At 38.0% G+C, this 21,255-nt stretch overlaps 2 protein-coding genes and 4 long non-coding RNA genes across 13 annotated transcripts in view; 2 read left to right on the top strand and 4 right to left on the bottom strand.

Moving 5' to 3' along the window:
* LOC145214579 (uncharacterized) overlaps positions 1 to 21,255 on the bottom strand; it is a 77,144-nt gene that overhangs the window by 27,778 nt on the left and 28,111 nt on the right. The window lies entirely within an intron of this gene.
* Positions 1,782 to 6,815, bottom strand: LOC145212065 (uncharacterized). Its single transcript, XM_080080096.1, has 8 exons — positions 6,804 to 6,815; positions 6,470 to 6,677; positions 5,957 to 6,079; positions 5,745 to 5,834; positions 5,231 to 5,335; positions 3,802 to 3,870; positions 3,129 to 3,283; positions 1,782 to 2,544 (listed from the first exon to the last, which is right to left on the bottom strand). Exons 1-8 carry the CDS (start codon positions 6,813 to 6,815, stop codon positions 2,497 to 2,499), a joined length of 810 nt encoding a protein of 269 aa, XP_079936222.1. The 3' UTR covers positions 1,782 to 2,496.
* LOC145214268 (uncharacterized) lies at positions 7,271 to 8,777 on the top strand. Of its 2 annotated transcripts, XR_013857014.1 has the most exons (3): positions 7,271 to 7,745; positions 7,986 to 8,356; positions 8,545 to 8,777. It is a non-coding gene; the product is annotated as an uncharacterized LOC145214268 (long non-coding RNA). The 2 variants fall into 2 exon arrangements; XR_013857013.1 differs by having other exon boundaries at positions 7,271 to 8,356.
* On the bottom strand, positions 9,202 to 10,840 carry LOC145212063 (receptor-interacting serine/threonine-protein kinase 1-like). Its single transcript, XM_080080095.1, has 3 exons — positions 10,823 to 10,840; positions 10,142 to 10,314; positions 9,202 to 10,084 (listed from the first exon to the last, which is right to left on the bottom strand). The coding sequence occupies exons 1-3, from the start codon at positions 10,838 to 10,840 to the stop codon at positions 9,202 to 9,204; spliced, it is 1,074 nt and encodes a 357-aa protein (XP_079936221.1).
* On the top strand, positions 14,279 to 17,334 carry LOC145214753 (uncharacterized). Of its 5 annotated transcripts, none has more exons than XR_013857116.1 (6): positions 14,279 to 14,398; positions 14,792 to 14,881; positions 15,072 to 15,258; positions 15,332 to 15,469; positions 15,887 to 16,461; positions 16,597 to 16,932. It is a non-coding gene; the product is annotated as an uncharacterized LOC145214753 (long non-coding RNA). The 5 variants fall into 5 exon arrangements; XR_013857115.1 differs by having other exon boundaries at positions 16,594 to 16,932; XR_013857117.1 differs by adding an exon at positions 16,939 to 17,334 and having other exon boundaries at positions 14,280 to 14,398; positions 15,887 to 16,826.
* LOC145214752 (uncharacterized) lies at positions 17,473 to 20,934 on the bottom strand. Of its 3 annotated transcripts, none has more exons than XR_013857110.1 (5): positions 20,370 to 20,934; positions 20,022 to 20,152; positions 19,839 to 19,943; positions 18,369 to 19,396; positions 17,473 to 18,127 (listed from the first exon to the last, which is right to left on the bottom strand). It is a non-coding gene; the product is annotated as an uncharacterized LOC145214752 (long non-coding RNA). The 3 variants fall into 3 exon arrangements; XR_013857111.1 differs by having other exon boundaries at positions 20,729 to 20,934; XR_013857109.1 differs by having other exon boundaries at positions 20,022 to 20,930.

The raw sequence follows: 21,255 nt of genomic DNA, 5'->3' as shown, positions 1-21,255 counted from the left end.
TTCAAGAATGGGGAAGTCCGCATCTTCAAGACGTCTTCAAGATGGGGAAGTCGGAAACCAAGACGTGTAGCCAAGACTTCCTGCGGAAGTCTTAAGACGTCTTCAAGGTCAAGGTCAAGGTAACCGGATGTCTTGCACGGAACTTGAGAATCTTCGGACCATCTTCCTACTACTCAGCGACACGAGAAAACGCTGCATACAATACTCTGATCCTTGTCAATTAACTTTCTGCGCACGCTTCTGTTTAGTTAAGTTCTTTTTTAACCAAAAAAATTAAACGATGGGAGTCACAAGGAGCTTTTTAAATTTAAAGAAAAATGCCACTGTAAAAATGTTCCACTGTAAAAATGACTTTGAGTTGTTTGTTAGTTCCCTGCATATTAGGTATACAATTAAATGAAATTCTCCACGTTCTCATGTAGCTTCGAATGCTGTGTTTTCTTGAAACGCGGATTTTTATTTGTGTATTTAACGCATATTGTTAAACATCTAGTAACAAACAGGTATTGTTACGCGCGCACACACATCAAACAGTAACAGGTATACGTTAACCTGCGCGCCGCCAGTTTACCTCTTATCGTTTCATGGTAAAGACGCGGTTGTAGCTATCTACTAGAAACTTTCTCCGTTGGTACATTAATTTTATTATATATACATATATTTTTTCTTGAATTCCGGACTTTTAGATACATTTTACCATTTCTCCCTGACGCAGATTTAAACACTAAATTCCCGGACATGTCAGGGAAAATCCGGACGAATGGCAACCCTAGGCTACAGGTTCCACAACTGACAATTCAGCATTTTTGCTATTGCTCTTAACATTTACAGTTTCACTATAAACAAATAGACACAAGAAATTAGGATAAATTCACTTAAATTGACTGCAAACCTAGCAGCTAACGCAGCTTACAAAAACGTGGCGTTCAAAGCACCTGCTCTGTCGCGGATGAATATTTCAATACGTCACGAATAAAGGAGAACTTAAATCAGCCAAGCGGTACAATTAATTCTCGCTGTAACAATATTAATATACTTTTTATTTGCTAATAACGCCGCAGTCCACAGAAAATTGTGGACCGCGGGCCGCGTGTTGGAGATCTGTTGTCTAGGAGCGTGCAGAGCAATTTGCATGTGAGGCTGCGGCGCCGGACTGCTCTGTACCAAGCTGTGAGATAGACGAAATAGTAAGACAACAACATTTTACTTGTTTGGGTGTTGATTTGCCGTGTATGAATACAGTCAGCTTGTACAAATTGGTTTGATGACTTAATTTTCGTCGTTGCTATACAGGTTTTACGAAGTGCAGTTTTGTCAAATATCTTTACGGATTTTCATTGCCCGATACTTTATCGCGTTTTCATGCTAGAAAGTGTGAGATCGGTCACGGCCTTTTTCGAATGATACGAGGTAAATGTGAAAGAAAACGCATCTGACTCATTAAAGAGCAAAATGTCATATTATTCGGGACCATCGTATCAGAGTTGCAAACGGGCCTGAAATTCGAACCCATAGCCGGCCCAAACCCGAATCGTTTTTTTTTTCAGAAACCCGTTAAGGCCCGAAAGTTTGATTGACAAGCCTATACAATAAAGTCTCCGGAAAGACCAAGACAACAAAACAGTGGACAATTGGTCTTGAACAAGGTGATTTATCGCTGTTTGGCATTTAGTCAGGTCCAGCAACTATCTACTCAGCTCAAAACAAAACTGACTTAGAGTGTGAAGTCAGGCCCGAATCAAACCCATTACTTTTAAAAAACCTAAAACCGAACCCGCCCCGAACCCAGCCCCAAAAGCAAAATTTTAGAGTCGTTATTTAAAAAAGTGGTCACACTCAGGCACAATAAAGGCTCCACCACTTTGCAGTTTGCATATATGACATGAGCAACGAGGTTGCCTGCTATGGCAGGGATTTTTTCGGTGAAGCGAGGTTAAAGTTTTTTAAAGGTTAAAAACTTCTAATTTTACTTCAAAGTTTTAACATAACATAATACACATTAATAAATACGTTCATTGTTTTTGTACTGTAACTGTGTCCAATCAAGCAATTAACTTATATGCTGATGGCCTTATTTTATTTTCGCTGATTTGACCTCGACTATTACAACCATGTGCATACCCTAACGATTCGTCCAAAATCATTCACGCGATTTTTTTCCTTGTATCGCTGCTATGTTTATTTTCTATTGCGCTTGCCCGCTACTGTATGTACACAGTAATTTTGCCCCCAAAAAAATCTTTCTCCAGGTGACCGATTGTCCCTTTCCTGAATGACTTGGCGGCCAGTGATTGGCCTTTCACCGACCTGCCACGCAGTTACTTTTGTTGTGAAATTTCTTTTGTTTTTAAAAACGTGGCAAAAAAATACCGATTGATTTGTGCGTTCTAAGTTGTTGTTTTTAACTTTGAGGAGAATTATTTAACTTTATAAGAAAGTTTTTAAGTGCTTGTTTATATACGAGAACCAAACCTTCATGTTTTTGTTTAATGTAGGCTATCTCAAACACGTACCTTTCTTATTTACTTCGTTTGCTTCACACATCTGCAAAAATGGATTTGTTTTATATAGGTTTAATATGTGCATACACAAGCATTATCATTTATTTCTGACGTGACTTTTGAAGCAAAAACTATCCATTTAACAAGTCCATCTACGTTATCTGTAGTTTTCGTTTGACAACTCGTTTTAAAGGTCATATGTGATAAACTCAATTACATACCAGTGGATGTCATAAACCGCTTGTTTCATTTGTGAAAATAAATCAGTAAGATATTTGCTCGTGGTGCGTACGCGTGTCTTACTCGTGGTGTAATGTCAACTATTCCGATGTAAAGTGCCGGCAAAGTTAAATTTAACCACTGGTACCGTTTCGTTATTGTTAAAGATAAGCCAGTGCAAATATTACAAGACCAAGTCGACTTTTTTACGGGGTTGAGTAACTTGTGGCAAAACATTTAATATGACCTAAGTGTGTTATAGGTTTAATTACAATTGCGTTTGATTGTCATCCAGAAAAAATAGCCTAATTTTGTAAAAAAATGAGGTGAAGAAAAATGTAACATTTTTTATATTATTTTAAAATTTGCGTGACACAAAAATCTGTTTAGTTAAGCCTGTATTTTTACCGTGACGTAGTTTCCTGGAAAGATTCCAGTTATTCCCTGCAGGGTTCCCTCGTACCACCCAGCATCTTTCGCTATCCTAATGTTCGTTATAATATCTCCTCTTGTAAGCGTCAGTTCATCCGGTGCTCTTGCTTTGAAGTCGAATTGAACGACAGCTAAACATCATATATTTAGTATGTCATACACGAGCTTTAAATGGACTTTCGTTTCACACACTTAGTGACTTCTTGTTTGTAAGTGATTAGATTGTCACGAAACAAATAAGGTGAACCCACATGATGGAATATCTGAAAAACGGGTTTTCGTACAAAACTGGAACGCTTGATTTAAAACTATGTGTAGAAACGAAACCAACCAAAAAAGAATGTCAAATAATTTTGAGCTTATTTTTTCTGCTAATACCAAGCAACTCTGATTCAGTTGATTCGGCCGAATTTGTTGGCCAAAGCTGCGGACCAATTGTTTTCGGCTTGTATCCAGTTTGCCAGTTATCTACATGACTAGTTTAGGCATGGGCTACCAATTTACGCTTGTGATTCCAAGCGGTTAAACTCTAGTGCGCCCAATCATTTTTTGCAACGCGTGAATTTGTAAGTTGGGTTAGGGTAAGTTTAAAAATTGCGAACACAATTAGCAGACAATGGCTAAACACGCTGAAGACCGAATGGTTTACCTGCTTGTTGCTGTGGTGAAGTGTTGCTGGAATGGTCGGAGTGTTTCTCGGCACCGTATGTAGTTGGATCTAATAAAGTTGAAACTTGAGGGAAACGTCTTAACCTTTGTTAAGTCGTGAGTTATAAAACTAAGATTTTTAATATACCTGCTGTATCAGCAGTTGCTCCAACGGAAGTAAAACTATATTGGTTTACTTTTAGGTATATCATTTATTGCATAATGTGTTCTGTGGCTCAAAATGGGTTAAAAAAACTGGTTTGAGGTAGTGATGTTTTTAATAATCGGTTTGCCGAATTTTTGACGGAATCATCTATTTTCAATCATTATCGTTTTGTCCAACCAAACCAAAAGATTAGTAATTCACTTGTAGGCCGGCGACGACGGAAAAAGCATCTCACTGAACTAATATCATAATGCAACACAACTGTCCTATCGCAGAAACATAACTATTTGCGTGATAGTAAAGCTCATGTTTTATGTTTATACCGTGGCGTACGACTTCGCGGGACGTCACAAATGATTCGAGCACCAGTTTAAGGCATGGACAAAAATTTACGCTTGTTTTCCAGCTCTTGATGTTTGCGCTTGTTGCTCAGCGCATCAACGCTTGATGCCCAGCGGCCAAACTCTAGCTCACGATCCCCAATATTTTTGTTCAAAGTGAGGATTTGTGATTAAGCTGAGTTAAGTAGAGCTTATTTCGCTTGGTTAAAGAAAACGTGGCGTTAGACCAGTGTTTCTCAACCAGGGTGCCGCGGCACCTTGGGGTGCCAATTGCAATGGTCAAGGGTGCCGCGAGATATTAATCGAAGTTTCATAAACCTCATTGCAAAGTTGCTAATGTTGCCATGGCAATCACCCCTGCATGTCGCGTATTTCCAATTTCCCAGAAACAAACCGAAATTTCACGATTTCATCAAACTTGAATTTAACAGGAGCATAATGTGTCAAAACATCCGCTATGTGTGATTGCACGTACCGTGGTTGAATTTTTCGCAAATGCCAAATAAGTTACAAGATTGATTTGTTTTTGTTTTTCGAAATAAAAATAATTTTATTTCTAACGTAAATGATAACTAACACCAGTAGATTTAGTGACAAACTTCACCTTTACCATAAATTTTTTTTTTGAGGTGTAGGTTGTCGCTACACAAATATAGACTTTCCAACAAACTGGCAGCGGACGCTTACGGCTTAAATCGGATTGTCTATTTTACGGCAAGAACGTTTTTGCTCGTTCTTGTATGTAAAACTGGCGATTGTTTGGTTGTAAAAGTGCGGTCTATAATATTAGCGTTTTGTGTCTTAAATAGAAATAACATGTATAAGCATAATCCCCCACACTTGCATTAGTCAATAATAGCTGAACTTTTAATGCAATTTTAACAGCGTAACTATACATTGAAGCGGTTCAATGCATCTTATACCTTTTTCTTCCCCTTGTTGGATAGAAGTTTGTTCTGCCTCATGTGCGCCCTCTGTTGGTTCGGTTGATCGTTCCTCGGTGTTGTTTGATATAAAGGGCACTAAAACTGTGGTTTCACAAATATTCATTAATTTAACCTACAGTCTTGTTAGTTTTCCAAGTAAAATGTCAACGGCACAAAAACATTTAGTACAAACTATCCAGTTACCGAGTGTAATTGTGTCAGTAGCCGAAGACAAATATTGACTTTCCGAAACACCGGCAACGGACGCTTGCGACTTGATTATTATTGACTACTTTATAACAACGACTCGAAATTGTTTTTACAAAAAAGCAATTTAGTAATGTGTAATATGCCATAAAATGTGCACCAAACAGTTCAAGTATAATTTCCATCTTTGGCTGCAGTTACGATTTATTTCAGAACTGGCCGAGGTGAAAGTATAGAAAGCGAAAAATTGCAAGCATTTGATCTCCAATCGTTTTGTGCAACGTGTGAATTTGTGATTGGTTACCTGCAGGTTGCTGTGGTGATGTTGTGTTGAAACGAGTGATTAATTTTCCTACTGTGGTAGAGCCTCCCTCAGCACCGTGTCTGGTGGGTTCTAAACAGAATTAAATTTTAACATAACTTTTGAAACAATGCTAACTTTTAAAACAAAAACAAAGCTACTTTCATCATGTTACACGATAAACATAAGTTTCAACCAGTCAACTTTTTTTATACCCGCATGCGGCGGTCTGCTGCTGGTGGAAATTTCTCCTTGTTGAGAAAAAGACTGTACATGCTCTTTTGCGCCCTCTGTTGGTTCGGTTGATCGTTCCTCGGTGTCACCTGGTGTGGAGGGCACTAAAATATGTATGGTTTAATACTACCACATTCACACTGTTTTGCTTTTATTAAAAAAAGATTACTAATACACAGAGGTTATTTGGTAACAAAGTGCCAAGTTACCAATTGACTTTGTTTGAGGTGTCAGTCGCCGCTAAACAAATATTGACTTTCAATCAAACTAATTTGCATGAGATTCCAGATATTGAAACTCTGCAAGTACAGTTAAGCGTTGGCCGCATGCAAAACTGCGAAAATGTTAAATTTTACTGACAAGTTAATGCGTTTCAAAATCGTTCACCTAATATCAGGAAGCGTGGAAATGTTTTCATTTTGACCAGTTAGTGAAAGCAAACGTTGATTACTAAACAATCGCAAGCAATGCATATGTTTGTTGTATTAGTTTACCTAAAAGTTCCAACTTGTCGTTGTATATTAAACCTGGCTGTTTCTGGCTTTTAGATTTTGGGATCTCCCCTTGTTGAGATGACGGATATACTTGTGCGTCACCTGCTAGTTTGCTTGACTGCCCTTGGGTGCCACCTAACGTGGAGGGAACTAAAAGCAGAAAATAATGAAAAGAAAATATCGTCAGTGGTTCAGTAAGATTTCTGTACTACACATCACTATTTACCACAAAAACTGCTGGGTCTGGTGAGGAACTGACAAGTTTAATCAAAACAGGCCGCAACAAAACGATCAGTAACGCGTTTTACGACAACAGGATTAGGATACTATATACGGATCTGTTCATAAGTTTAATGGTGAAAATAACGGCCCAAATAGACGTTAAAAGCGACATGCTTTATTGTTCAAACGTTTCGGCAAATGCTCATGCCATCATCAGCGATATGAAGGCCACATCAATTGCACCCAGTTATATACACTTTAGTCGCATAAAAGAAGGATAAAAAGGTGCGAAACAAGCGTCGCATAAAAACGATAGAAGGTGCGCAGAAGCGAGGTGTAAGCCACCTGCAAATGTGTGCGTCTGACCAAATAGGACAGCACGTCACATCAAAAATGACGTGCTGTCCTACTATTGTTTCTTTGTTTGTCAATATATTGTATGTCGTAGTTGCTCTGCACCTGTTTGGTCAGACGCACACTCGCAGGTGGCTTACACCTCGCTTCTGCGCACCTTCTATCGTTTTTATGCGACGCTTGTTTCGCACCTTTTTATCCTTCTTTTATGCGACTAAAGTGTATATAACTGGGTGCAATTGATGTGGCCTTCATATCGCTGATGATGGCATGAGCATTTGCCGAAACGTTTGAACAATAAAGCATGTCGCTTTTAACGTCTATTTGGGCCGTTATTTTCACCATTAGGATCCCAGGCGAAAATTATCTATCCTTTACGCTCGGCCGTTGGCCTCTTGCGCACGATTATCTGTTGCGTATGTACCAAACGGCCAATGAACGGCAGTCCCAAACTTTTCCCATTCATATAAGTTAAGTTTTTTAAGGCATTTCCATACCTGGTCCTAACTTGGAATAATCATACTCCGCCCTCGTCTGATTATTAATGGCGGTCTGGTACAAAGGATTATGGTATGAAAAGACAAGCATGGCCATGTTATAATTTTGTACGGCGCCACAGATGTTGCTTGTGAACACTACATTTTTTATTGATTCGATGCACGTCACATAAAGACAGAAAGTTTGACTATTAGGAAAAAAGGTACTAATCTCTATTGGAATAACATAACATAGAGGCTAGTTTGTAATTAAATAATTGCTTAAAGAATGAATTTCATATTACTTATAAAGTTAGGTGTTGAATTGAATGGATGGTTTGCATAAACGTAAAAAAAATTTTGTTTTGTCGTTTCGTCGACACTTATTACGAAATCGCGTGAATAGTGCCTAACTGTTAATGCATTTTTTTAAGATTTATTTATTAACCAGTTGTTTCGCTAAGGGCGTTATGTTTTGGCCGTAAGTGACGCACCCCGCTGGCAGCTACAAAGGCCGACCATCGCACAGTTTTGAGACGTCGATCAATCACGCCTTTGAAGTTTTGCTCTCCCTTTTCGCGCCACAGTGCAACTTTCAAACAAAGGCGCGTTTAAGCTCAAGCAGTGCTATTGGCCAATCGACGAAAAAGGAACTTAGTTCATTGGAATGACTTAGCTCTGTGAACACATTGTGTTAAAGTGAAAGTTAAGTTGTTGAGGCAGCATGCAGCTTTTCTGTAAAGTCTATTTTTCGGAATACTCTTCAGGAATATACTTTATTTTGCCTCATCGAACTGCAATATGTTGCTGGACGTCAACTTATTTGTGTATGAAGGTAAGCACTTGTTGCCCTATTAATTTCGTTGTATCTTTATTAGTACCATAAAATTTCTATGTTTGCATGTTAGCCAATAGCCATCTTTTTTTAAAGCGAAAGGTATTTAAACCGTAAACAGTTTCAAAAAATACTGCGCATTTTCATGTTTTGTAAAATCGATTATATCTATTTTATTTTTTGTTTAGATATCTTCATGGGGCGCACGTCAAACTCAGTTCAGCGGGGGAAGTAAAGATGTGAACGATTGACCTTTTCCTAAAACCTTCATTAAACTGCAACCGCTCGTCTTTAGACAAATTGACGACTGCGGCGCGAATATTGTGCGTCGACGTTGAGTAACAGTTTTCCGTACGTTTAATGTTGATGATTTTCCCTTTTCCGTTCGTACTTGTGGCAATACAAATTAAGATAAAAGCAATATGTGAGTCATATTCCGTGCATCTCCGGAAAGCCGATAGAAAAACTAGCAAGGTGGGTGTTCGGGGCATGTTAGGCAAAGTGTGGCGTAACGACGCAACAAGCCAGGGATTGTCAGCCATGGACCAGGCAAAGGTACCGTTGTATGGCCGTTGGCACGGAACGTACATGGACCAAACATAACCCTGACGGACGCCCCATGCATGGGGGTGTTTCAATGTCAACCCTTAGCCATACATTCATATAAGGTTGAGACACGGTTGTCATGTCCGACCCAGACTTGGTTGCACCAGTAAGCCATACGTATTTGGACACGGCCCGGTCATAAATTTTTGCTTGGGATTAGGATAACTACAGGTTTCTACGAATCAAAGTGGTCCGTTTTTAGGAATATGTTAAAAAAGGAAGTGTAAACCTAATATCTGTTAGTTTGTCAACTTACCATGAAAACTTCTGAGCCGGGTTGAAAAATACTGAAGAGAAACGCGTCGACCTTCGCTGACTTGCGGTTGCTCGTCTAAATCCATTTGAGTCAAAGTCGTCAAAACTTGAGAAAGCAGCTTGGTGGTTTTCTGTTCGTCTAAATACGTTTTTAATTCTTCTTTTATCTCAGTCATTGTGGGACGTTTTGTGGGATCTTGATCCCAGCATCGCTTCATCAATAGTTGGAGTTGCTCCACGATTTCTCTGTCTTCACCGACCAAAGTTTGCATCCAATCGCGTACTTCTCGACAGTCTGGTCTTTTTCCTTTCTTGATTAATTCTAATAACTCCCTTCGCTCTGCTTCTGCCAGACCTGGATAAGGTGCTTTACGGGTCAAGACCCAATACAATAACATGCTGAAAGCATACACGTCATGCTGCTTCCTTGGCTTCATGGTGGGGTCCTTCAGTTTTTCTGGAGCAGTGTAGTAGGGAGTGTATTGTGGCCTTTCTTTCTTGGTTCGTGCCAAAGGATTCACAGTTGCCGAAATACTATAAGTTGCCAGTTCGGAGGCCCCGAAATCAGCCAATCTACAGCTTAATTCTTTGGTAAGCAAAACGTTTCCAGGTTTTAGGTCCTGATGAATTAAACGTTTGTCGGGCAAATTGTGACAGAAAGCCAATGCTGATGCTATTTCGTATAAAATGCGAAGGCGTACAGCAAGGCCCAATTCTTTGGATGTATCCATTAGTAGTGTTTCCAAATCTCCACCTTCACAGTATTCCATCACAATTCCCATTGAGAAAGACCATTGAACGTAGCCGAAAATTCGAACGACATTTTCATGATCTGCTTCCAGTAAGTGTTCCATTTCTTCTTTAATCCTAAAGAATATTTCGGTAAACATGCCTATTATGTTATCTGTATTGGACCAATCTCACATTTTCGTAGCCAGTGACTTTTTTTGCGTTCCACCAGCCACCTCAAATATTTTGATGGCAACTTGTTGCTTTAACCCATTGTGGTATCCAAATAGAACATCTCCGAAACCTCCTGAACCGGCCACAAAGTCATCAAGGTTACATGTGATGTCACCACAGTCCAACTCGCGTAACTGTGGCATCAAAAGTTCAAATTTTTACCCCTCATGGCAAACGTATATTTAATTGAGGTTCAACCAAGTCATACAACTAAATCAATCAATGTGATTCTCATTGCTTTGTGCAACCGCCTGCAAACGAGAGGTTTTGATCCCGTTGGGCTTTCGTAATAGCTGAGTAACTTAATTCAAAATTAGTTAAAAGATAGTTTTTGAGTTTTAGAGTGTTAAGAAGAAATCCGCTTGATTTACCATGATAAATTTAAAGTCATTGGCATTGTTGAAAACGGATGTAAGGGAATCTCCCTAAACCTCAACCCTTAGCATAACATTATCAGGTACTAGGAAGCAGAAAAAGGGAGGGAATAAAAACTTTTGAGAATTGAAATAAAAATTGAAAACAAATGCTTTTATTTAAATCCAGACTAATTGGAAATCTTTCGAAAAAGTAAAACCTGTTAAGGTACGTTTTGTTAAGCAAGCAAAGAAAAAACAAAAACAGCAATTATCAACAGTTGCTCACCTCTTTCAGCGAAGTCATGTTTTAGACAGATTTTGAAAAAATATTTCAGCAAAGAATAAATCTAACTGCAGAAACTCCTACTGTATAAAATAAATGGATGATTTTTCTGTGTTCACTATACCTGACTGCACAAGATGGGGGTGCAGCCGGTGCATCGCATAAACTTTAAATTTGAAGAGTTTTGGCCAAATATGCATCAAGTTACTATTGTTGCTGTAGAATATCATCCTTAATGCCGAGTATATGTGTAAAATCTCCAATTTATAATACAATTACAATTTATCGGCCACACTAAATTGCAACTACATGCGACTGTCTAAATTAAATCTGCATTTCAACTCATATAAATGAAAGGCAACTTATTAACTGCACTCGGAAAAGAGAAAATGTGTTTTTACGCTTACGTACCGAGACCGCCGCGTTATTAGTTGTCACCAGACCGTACAAAGTTTAAGGCAAGAAAAACGCCTTTTCGAAAACAGCGATTGTATTTGCGTTGAAACTTTTTTTTGTGACTACTTTGCTTTGTTTGAAAATAAGTTTATTACTGGAAATACCATTATTTCGATATCTACAACTCGAAAGTTGGACAACATAAAATGGGACAGCTTTGACACGTTCGTTTATTTAAACTCAGCTAAGTAACTTATCTAAAACATTTAAGGCAGCGTTTTTGATATCGTACGGTTATTAATGTATAAGTAAAAAAAAAGTTTACCGGCATATTTAGTTGGTGCTAAACTAAAGGGTATAAATATATGTGGAGACATAAATAGGCTTTCAGTCGAGTCTTGCCACGTCGCTTTGAAACAATAAAGCTGGTGGGTTGGGGTAGAACGGCACTCAGGCGTGACGGGTAACCAACGTTGACTTCCCTGTGTTGTCTCACAACGATAGAAACGCGACTATTTACGTGGCGCAAGTGTTTGTATGAACCTGTGTGACTCTGCGGTTAGTGTGTTCGCTGTATGTTGGCTAATCGTAACCACATCCTTGGAATTTCAAACTGTTTTACATCGGTGATTCTTAAGCACGACTCTTAACCATGACGTTTATCATCTCCACCACTCCACTGAACTCTTAGATTACTTTTTATTACATTCGTTTGTGTGGTCGCCACTCCTGGTTCTGACAAAATATTTGTAAGTGGACAAGCTAGTTTGGGTATTGCCATTCGTCACTAATTCCTTTCGTAATTAACATTTTGTAAATAATGTAATCTGTGGCGCAAAACGCTTCAACTGCAGGCCTGCTTATTTTCTATTGCGCAAGTGCAATCGCCTGAATAAATTTTGACCGACAACACGACTCGTATAAATGAATGCGACTTATTTGTAGCATTTGAGACGAGAAATGGTGTTTTTCACAAACTCGCCTAGACCGCCGCGTTCTTAGTTGTCGCCAGATAAGGGAAGGGGTTAAAGGTAAAACGTTTCCCCGCTGAAATAAACGACAAACCTGCAAGAACAATTGTTGTTGAGTTGAAATTTGGTCTTGTGTGAAAGAAAACAACTTTGGCATGGAAACTGTGTTTGTTAAACTTCATGGTTGTTTGTTGGAGTTAAGGAAGCTCCTCAATGATACGTATAAGAGTTGCAATATCCAACGTACATTAGTTATAAAAGAGACTATACTACTTCCAAGTATAGACATCACCACAGCATAAACAGAACAACACGTTTAATCAATCTTAGACGCTTTAATAATACACCCAAGTCCAACTGGTCAGGTGGGTTTGTGTGGTAAATATTGGCAAACACATAACGAAATAGTTTAAATACCAAACGCCTTAAGAATGGCATTTCTATCTGCAAAGCATATTCCATAGCCAGAACAGCAACATTACTCAACTTTGCCACATTCGTTCATCAAGCTTTGCCACGTAAGGTATCTCAAGCATACAAAGCAAAGTTTCCAAAATTTTTGGGCAACGTGTAAGTCGAAAACGAAAGTCTACCGGCAGATTTAAATGATATTGAACTAAAGGCTAAAGTTAGGCGCGGAGGCATAAATAGGCCTTTAGTCAAGTCTCGTCACGTGACTTTGCAACAATAAAGCTGGTGGGTTGGGGTAGAACGTCACTAAGGCGTGACGGGTAACCAATGTAGGGTCGTCTCAAAACGATCGAAACTCGACGTGACCGCCGCGTTCCTAGTTGTCACCAGACCGTACAAGGGAAGGGCTGAAAACGATTGTGGTTGCGTTGAAACTTGGCCTTGTGTCTTAAACTGAACGACTTAAATTTCGAATATGTTATGGGTGATTTGTAAAACACCATTATGACAACACTATGCTGTGCTGCTGTGAAAATACAACGTTCATTAGAGATAACATCATGAGTTGTTTCAAAAATTTTAAAAACGCGTTTAAACAAACATCTGATGTATTTCTTTTTTGAGAGTGTTACCAACATTGCCACGTTCGTTTATCAGACTCTTTTTCGTAACTCATCTCAAGCATGCAAAGCAACGTTTCTCATATTTGCAGGGGCAACGTGTAAATAAAAACAAAAGCCTACCTGCAATTTTTGTTCAAAACTAAAGGTTGAAAATAGGTGTGGAGCCATAAATAGGCTTTCAGTCGAGTCTTACCACGTCACTTTGCAACAAAAAAGCTGGTTGGTTGGGGTAGAACGGCGCTAAAGCGTGACGGGTAACTAACGTAGGGGCTCAAGTATCGTCACAACGATCGAAACGCAATTGTTCACATGGCGCTTTTGTTTGTACGAATCTGACTGATTCTGTGCTGCTGGCTGCTGCAAGTGCAAACACAACATAACATTTGTGAATCGGTGATATTTATACCCAAACCCTAATTATTCGTTCTGCGCAAATTCGTTCTGCAGGTTATTACTTTTTTTGCATATTGCTAATAAAAACTACATTTTGTTGCCAAGCAACATACCAATGAATAGATAAAACTAAACGTTGCCTATATTTTGTGGGTTGTATTGTATTTTGTTTACAGGTACATTAGCAAGGCAAAGGATGTATAAGATATCTTAGGTAATTTGGAACGAAAACCACTTCGCACAGCTGCAAAAATCGACCAGTTGTGGAAGGAAACAAAGGTGTTTTGTGCAATTTTTGTGTTTTGTGCAAATTGGGATGATAGCTTTTTCGATACGCTGGACTAGTGCATACGCAATTTGGGGCGTACACTCGACCTTTATGGTACAAGCGGTATCCGAAGTAAGCCAATGTCATGAGATTAGATTTCCTCGGTTCACTACAAATGTTACACCGAACTTTTTCTGGGATATAACCTACTTCTGGGTTTTCTCTTCCCAGTAAAGTCTATTGTGTATGTAAACTACGAACTACGAACAAATCTAACGAAAGCACCAAGCAATGCGAAAAATACAAAATCCTCCACTACACTCTGTAGTCCAACTTCGTGACTTTACCCGTTCCCTCATGGGATGTTTCATGATGCAGTGAAAGCTGCAAAATGGAAAATAGTAAACTGATTGAAAATATTTTTGCAGAACTACAAAATAATTAAAACGCAAATCAGAACATTCTACTCTTGCAAGTTTGCACTTTGCAGCCTCAAGTCATCGTATTTGTTGAACGGGTAATTCTTTAATCATACAATTGTGATGTCACAAGTATACACTGTGACTGTGTAAATGTGATGTCATACTTAAAGTGCATACAAACCAGGAGCGATTTTCTGAAAATCACAGGCATTTTCCCGCTATGAAATCCATTTGTTTCTTGTTTTAGAGCTATTTTATCTCTTTGGTTTGTAGTTTATATTTTCTACTTTGTTCAGTTGTGTTGTTTAGTCTGGTTTTATTAGTTAGATTACTCATAAAGCAGAAATGATTGAAATTGTAAACTGTTTATTTTCAAAATGTTACAATATGGAAAAATGCAAATATGTTTTGTTAGTGTGCTAGCAGCTAGGTTTTGATTATTTGTTCTGCTATGCACCTAACAAAACCTAACTTTTATACTTTTCAAGTTTCTGAGCGAACAAGGAAGATTTGAATTGTCCACTTATTGGGATCTATTTTTCCTAAATTCCTTATTCAAGTGGAGACGTTGGGCTAAGGTTTGTTGATCTTTAACAATTATACTATGCTGATAATAGATGTTATTTTGTATCTTGTGCTAAGCCTATCCTTTCCAAATGACACTTTTTTATTGGTTTAACTTTTTTGTGGCTTTCTGCATTTAATTTTGGACCACTGTGGGTTGAATATGAGTTTGTGTACTTAATGTAATATTTCTTCCCTTAACAGCACCAACAACATTACCACTCAGTGATGCAACAATCCAGATCATTGATTACATGAAAATACCCCACTCACTAAAGAGCAGAAAAAGCATGAATTGGGCAAATGAATTATCATTGGTGGGAACAAGATTCCAAACGCCCCTTTTGGATAGAAATGTATAAATGAAATCTTTACTGTTAACAGAAGTAGGGTAATGTTTTTGTTGTTTTGCATTGATTCTTGTGTTACTTTATAATTGTCTATTTAAAACTGTTGACTTTCAGTACCAGGTTATGGAGCTTGGCTGCTAACTTCTCAAAAAGGTTTGACTGCTGATTACCAGAATGGAAATGCTGTTGTGATAATATTCACTGATTTACAAAATTGATTGGGATGCAAAAAATCATTATGACTGATTGAAGGTTTGTATTTAATTTTTTCATTTCGACTTGTGCAAAAGTACAAATTACAAGTGATGTTCACTTAACACTTCCAAAGGGAATGCTAGAAAACTGTGAATGCTAGTTTTTTTTTTATAAATGTTGTAGTTCATGTTTTTGTCAATCCAGCAAGTGTGTGTTTACCATGACCTTAAATTGAGCATACATAATAGTTTGTTAGTACATTGATGTGTCACTGATATTTAGCAATAGCCTCTTTTGTCTACATCTTGTTTATTTATTACATTTTGGTAAATAATAGTCCGCGAGGGAAATCATATGACATTTTGATTACCTGTGTAATATTTAACTTATCTCAGTATTTGCATGAAATTATATAAACAGTTTACTTTGTGGAGCTTGAACTGTTTAATTTATATCACAACTTTTACCTTACAGTCCTACCTTTATATACAACTACCAGATAGTGGAATCACTGTAACGAGACGACACTTGCTGTCCACTGAGGAATATGATTAACGGCGGATTTTGCAGTCGAAGAAATGGAGTAAATTGTGAATCAACAGCGCCCACTGGCGGATTTGTTTACGTGGATCAACTTGCCACTGACACCGGCAAATACCACAGGCTTATAAGTTCACAACCCACCAAGATACGTAACATTGGGCAATTCGAAATAGTGGAAACGTCGGGCGTATCAAATATAAACAAGTTATATATTGACAAAACGTTTATCGTGAAAGTTACTCGGAATGACGTCACTATTTCTTGGAAATTGACATCGGCGTTATGGTTCATAGATATGACGTAACTAACATTCGTTAGTATTGAGTGTTTGTTTCGGTGCAATCGTGAAACAACAGCGTCCACTAGTGGATTTTATTCGCCGCTTTTACTTGACTTATGATCGACGCCGGCAAATAATACAACATGTATCGCCCACAGTGTGCAGTAGTGGGACAACACTGGGCGTATTAAATAGTGGAAATACAATGTCCGTATCTAAACAGCCCGTAAGTAAATTTTTGTTTGAATAGACTCTCTCTCTCTCTGTGTGTTATTTTATGACGTCACAAGTAATTAAATTTTCGTGGTAATTGTTTCTCGGTGTGACGTCATCAAATTAATCGATATTCTCTATTAAGCAGCAAGCTGCCCTAAACAATATCCGACTGGGACGAGGGACGTCTTACAACGACAACCGGGGCCAGTGTTTATTCTGGTGCAAATCTGACTCCAGGACCACAAGGAATTTTCGTCAACACGACAATCAACTCAGTGGTCGCTGACATTCTGTCTCACGCTGTGAGTGATTTTGGCACGACTGCTTCATCCAGCGTGTCCATCTTCACAGAGACGGAATCGCCTTCCATAAGATGTTTGTTATTTTAGATTTGCCAGTAAACGATGCGTCACATAATTAACTTGTTTGCCTCGACGATAAAGTAAACATGCACATCATGTATAAATTTAATCAAGCGTTTTCACAGGGATTTTAAGCATTCATAACTGAGGCGAAGGCGATGTTGAACCCCACAGAACAGATGCACGAGTATTCTGAACTGTTTGTCTGGAAGAAAATCTGATATTTTGTGTCAGACTCGTGGCGCGGCGTTCGCTTGACGTCATAAATGATTCGGTTGATTCCTCCGAACTTTCACTCACTTTCTTGTGAGCTCGTCACATAACGCTGTGCAATACAATGTAGCTGCAGCGCGTTTTTGCGCTTCATAACGTTTAAACGTTGCGCAGCTATTTCCGGCTTGGTGCAATTGTGTCGCTATGTTGTCTTTCACTAAGCAAAATAAACTCAATTCACCAATGGTCTGTCATGTCGAAAACTTTCCTAAAATGAGACAAGGAGCAGTTTTTTACTGATAGCAACGCCCAGCAATTGTTTCTTTCGGAAAATATCCGTGGGAGAAGCAAAACGGATCTCCAATGTTTTCTACTCGCGTACCACTTGAACATTTCACCCAGTATTTGCGTTTCCATTCCCAAAAAGTATTTCCCACAACATGTGTTGCGAGTTACTGAAATAAAATTAAACCAGCTACCATGTGAAAGATGAGGTTGTATCAAACAAGCTATCATAGAGATTACTGGTTGAAAATAAAGGTTTTTCATTCCTGTCTGATGAATCACTTTTACTGTAAGAGTCTACATCAAAGTGAAAATGTATAAATATTTACCCAAAAGATGCTTTTTTAACGACGCCATGATTATGTCATGTAGGTAAGACAGTGTTAATACCAACAAAGGTTTAAACACATCTAACCAACACAACAAGTTTGCCTTAATTTGGGTACAAGATTAAAATAACACCAACAAATCATTGAACACATCTAACATAACAAGTTTGCTTTGAATTGGGCACAAGAATTGTTAAATAAACCTGCCTTCGGGTAGTACAGCGGCAAAAAAACACATATTTCGATTTGAATCATGTAAAACTGAAGTGTGTGGTGAATATCTTAAAATAAAATGTCCCCCAGAAAGTGAGGCAAGAAGCATTTTGTATGCATCAATGATTTAGCTGACACTTCAGTGAGCTCATTTCACCCACACCATTCTTCCACAGTCAATTACTTTCTTCCATGTTGTCCAAGGCAATCTTGAATTACCTATGGAATGATTCTGCTGCTTTTTCTGCTTCTATTTAGTTTTCCAGATGTTGAACTGCAACAAAAAATAAAAGAAAAAGTGTATGCAACATTTAATTTGACAAGTAGGAGTTTACACAAAAATGCTCGAGTTAGGCCAGTAGAAATGAAAGCCAATGTTTTACAAAATCAGGATCACACTAGAGATGAGCTACCATATTTTTAAACATGCCTAAAAAATAACAAATTACCATCTTCTAAAATAATAGAAACAGTTGAGAATGACAAGCATATCATGACAATTGACAACCACTTACCATGTATCATTGCTTTTCAAATCCAATGTCCCAAGTCCTTCATTTGATAGTGTGCTGGGCCTTAGTTTGCTTCATGAAGCACTAGAAATGCTTCCCCCACCCTGAACTGTCACTTTTTATTACTCCATTTGTTATCAGAACATGGATGCCTATTAGATACAACAACCTTGGCCCAATTTGTATTTTACAGTTTACAATCGAGGAGAATCTGGTACTGCTGCTATTTCACTGCTTAAAATGCGTTTGCTTTTGTCATAACAGTTGAGTTGAGTTTATTTCGCTCGGTGAAAAAATCGTAGTAACACAATTGTACTAAAATATTCACCTTGCCGGAGATAGCTGCGCAACGTTGAGACGTTAAAAAGCGCGACAAAGTAGAGGGCACAGTTGGTGGAGATATGAGAAACGCGCTGCAGCTACACCGTTATTATAGGCGTTCTCACATCAGAGGGTGAGGTTGGCGCATTAGGACATCAAGACTGGGGGTGAAACGTTGGTGGAACCAGTCAGGTTGGGACCTAATCTAACCACCCGTGTTAGGGAAAGAGGGTGGGGTTCGACAGGAAAAGAAACCACCAAAAGAAACCCTGCCGGATAGTTTCGAGCGCCGGAAGAAAGGGTGCAGAACACTCATTGTGACGTTACATTAGACTAGTAGGCATTGGACCACATAAAAACAGATAACAGATTAACGTAAAGGAAACAGTTCACATTTAACTGCCAATTTCATGTAAAACCCATTTCACCTGCGATTATTTCCACAGAAAATATAATATTTTTCAATAAAAAATAAATTTAATGCTTCACTACCATTGCCGATAAAATCGGGCTGTGTTATAACACATGTTCTAAAATTATAACACCGCCCGATAAGAAACGGGGACTTTTTCATAACACAAGCGCTTCTAATCGAGCACTTGTTGACGAATCGGGTGATTTATCACATTCCTCTGTGAGCACTGCGCAGCAAATACCGTCCCGCTTCAGTGAATCCGTAAACTAGTTGCTAGTTGTATAGAAAGGCAGGACTGTAAGGAAAGTGACACTTGTTAAGGGAACATTCAAAAATCTACCAAGTAAAGTAATTTTGTAATTCCATGCGCATGTTGAGAATTAAAACTGACACAGGATGAAGTTAAAAAAAAGACACAAACAACTAAATTAATGTTAGAATGAATCCCTTCACAGACTGGTATGAATTAAAATGCATTAAATAAACAACAGGTGTACAAAATAGGTCATTGCTAAACATCAGTGACTCAAATTAATGTCAAATTAACTAATTACGTATATTCAATTTAAGATCATGGTAAACTCCAAAGTGAACTCAAAACTTCTCAGAACCACAAAACATGAACCATAGAATCTATAAAAGAACATAATACATGCAGTTTGGTATTGGAGTGTTAAGTGAATAGTGCTTTTGATTTGTATTTTGCACAGGTTAAGGGGGAAAAATGAAATACAAACCTGCAAACAGTCATGGTGGCTTTTTTAACCCAATCACATCTGCTATTCAGTGATTATTATCACAACAGCATACCATTATGGTCAGCCCTGCTCTCCAGTGTCATACTAAAAGGCAAAAGTTTTAAATAAACATTCACAAATTGACAGAAATATCAATGCAAAAACACAAAAACTTATATATACCTAATTCGTTCCAATGTGGGTGATTTTGGAAGTTTGATCCCATACAATGATAGTACATTTGGCCAATTTATGCTTTTTCGCTGGTAAGTGGGCCATTGTCATGTAATCAATAATCTGGGTTATTCCATCACCTAGTGGTAATGTTTTGGTGTTGTTTAAGAGAAAAAAACATAATATTACATTGAGTAGACATGCCCTATATATTCAATCTGCTATGGTCCAAAATTAAATGCAGAGAACTTTAGCAGATTTAAACCAAATAAAACTACGAAAAAGTGATATTTAGCTGATTACAAGATGAAAAATAAATGTCTAATATCAGCAAAATATAGCTACGAAAGAACTAACCTAAGCCGCCTAAAATTATCATCTGGAAATAGGAAGTACAGATATTAATATGTGAACAATTTAATAAAGTATGAAAATAACAGCAAGGATCTGTTTGGAACATAATACGGAATGGATTAACTAATTAAAGTGTTAGACTGACAATCTGACACATTTTTATGCATTTTTTATGCTGTAACATCCTGGAAAATAAACAGTTTTCAAACTTTCAAGGATCAGGTTTAACACAAGCAATAAAATCTATCCAACACAACTGAACAAACCAAGACCAAGTAGCAGAGAGAATAGCTGTTAAAAATAGAATGAGTGGATTTGATTAAGCTGACAAATGCCAGTGATTTTTAGAAATTCGCAAATACCTTGTATGCACTTTAAGTATTACATCACAATCAAACAGTGCATATTTGTGACATCACAATTGTGCGATTAAAGAATTAGCAACGATGAGTTGTAGCTGTAATTGTAAAAATTGTATTACATGCCAACACAAGTATTTCCCTGAGCAACAGTTTAATAAAATAGAACATTTTTTCTGATTGGTTCTTGCTTCTTGCAAAAGTAAATACATTTCTTTTAGTCTTTTCATTTGCAACTTTTCAGTGCAGACTGCAAACATCCCATGAGGGAACGGGCACAGTCACGCATTTTAACCAAAGTGACGGATGTGGTAATTTTTGCATTAATTCGTTTTTGTTTGGCCATTAGGTTTACCTTACATAAACACAAAATACTTTTTTTGCACAAAATAACATAAACATAATAGAAGGTTAATATTTTTACTGGTACCATTACCTTTGCTTACATCGGATACCGCTTGTGCGAAATAGGTCGAAAGAGCGCCACATTAATTACATAAGCACCAGTCAAGCGTGTTGGAAAAGCTATT

Source organism: Phallusia mammillata, chromosome 2, assembly GCF_965637545.1.
Source record: "Phallusia mammillata chromosome 2, kaPhaMamm4.hap1.1, whole genome shotgun sequence".
Taxonomy (NCBI): Eukaryota; Metazoa; Chordata; class Ascidiacea; order Phlebobranchia; family Ascidiidae; genus Phallusia; species Phallusia mammillata.
Note: the sequence above shows the minus strand (reverse complement) of the source record. Positions and strands in the feature narration are given on the sequence as shown.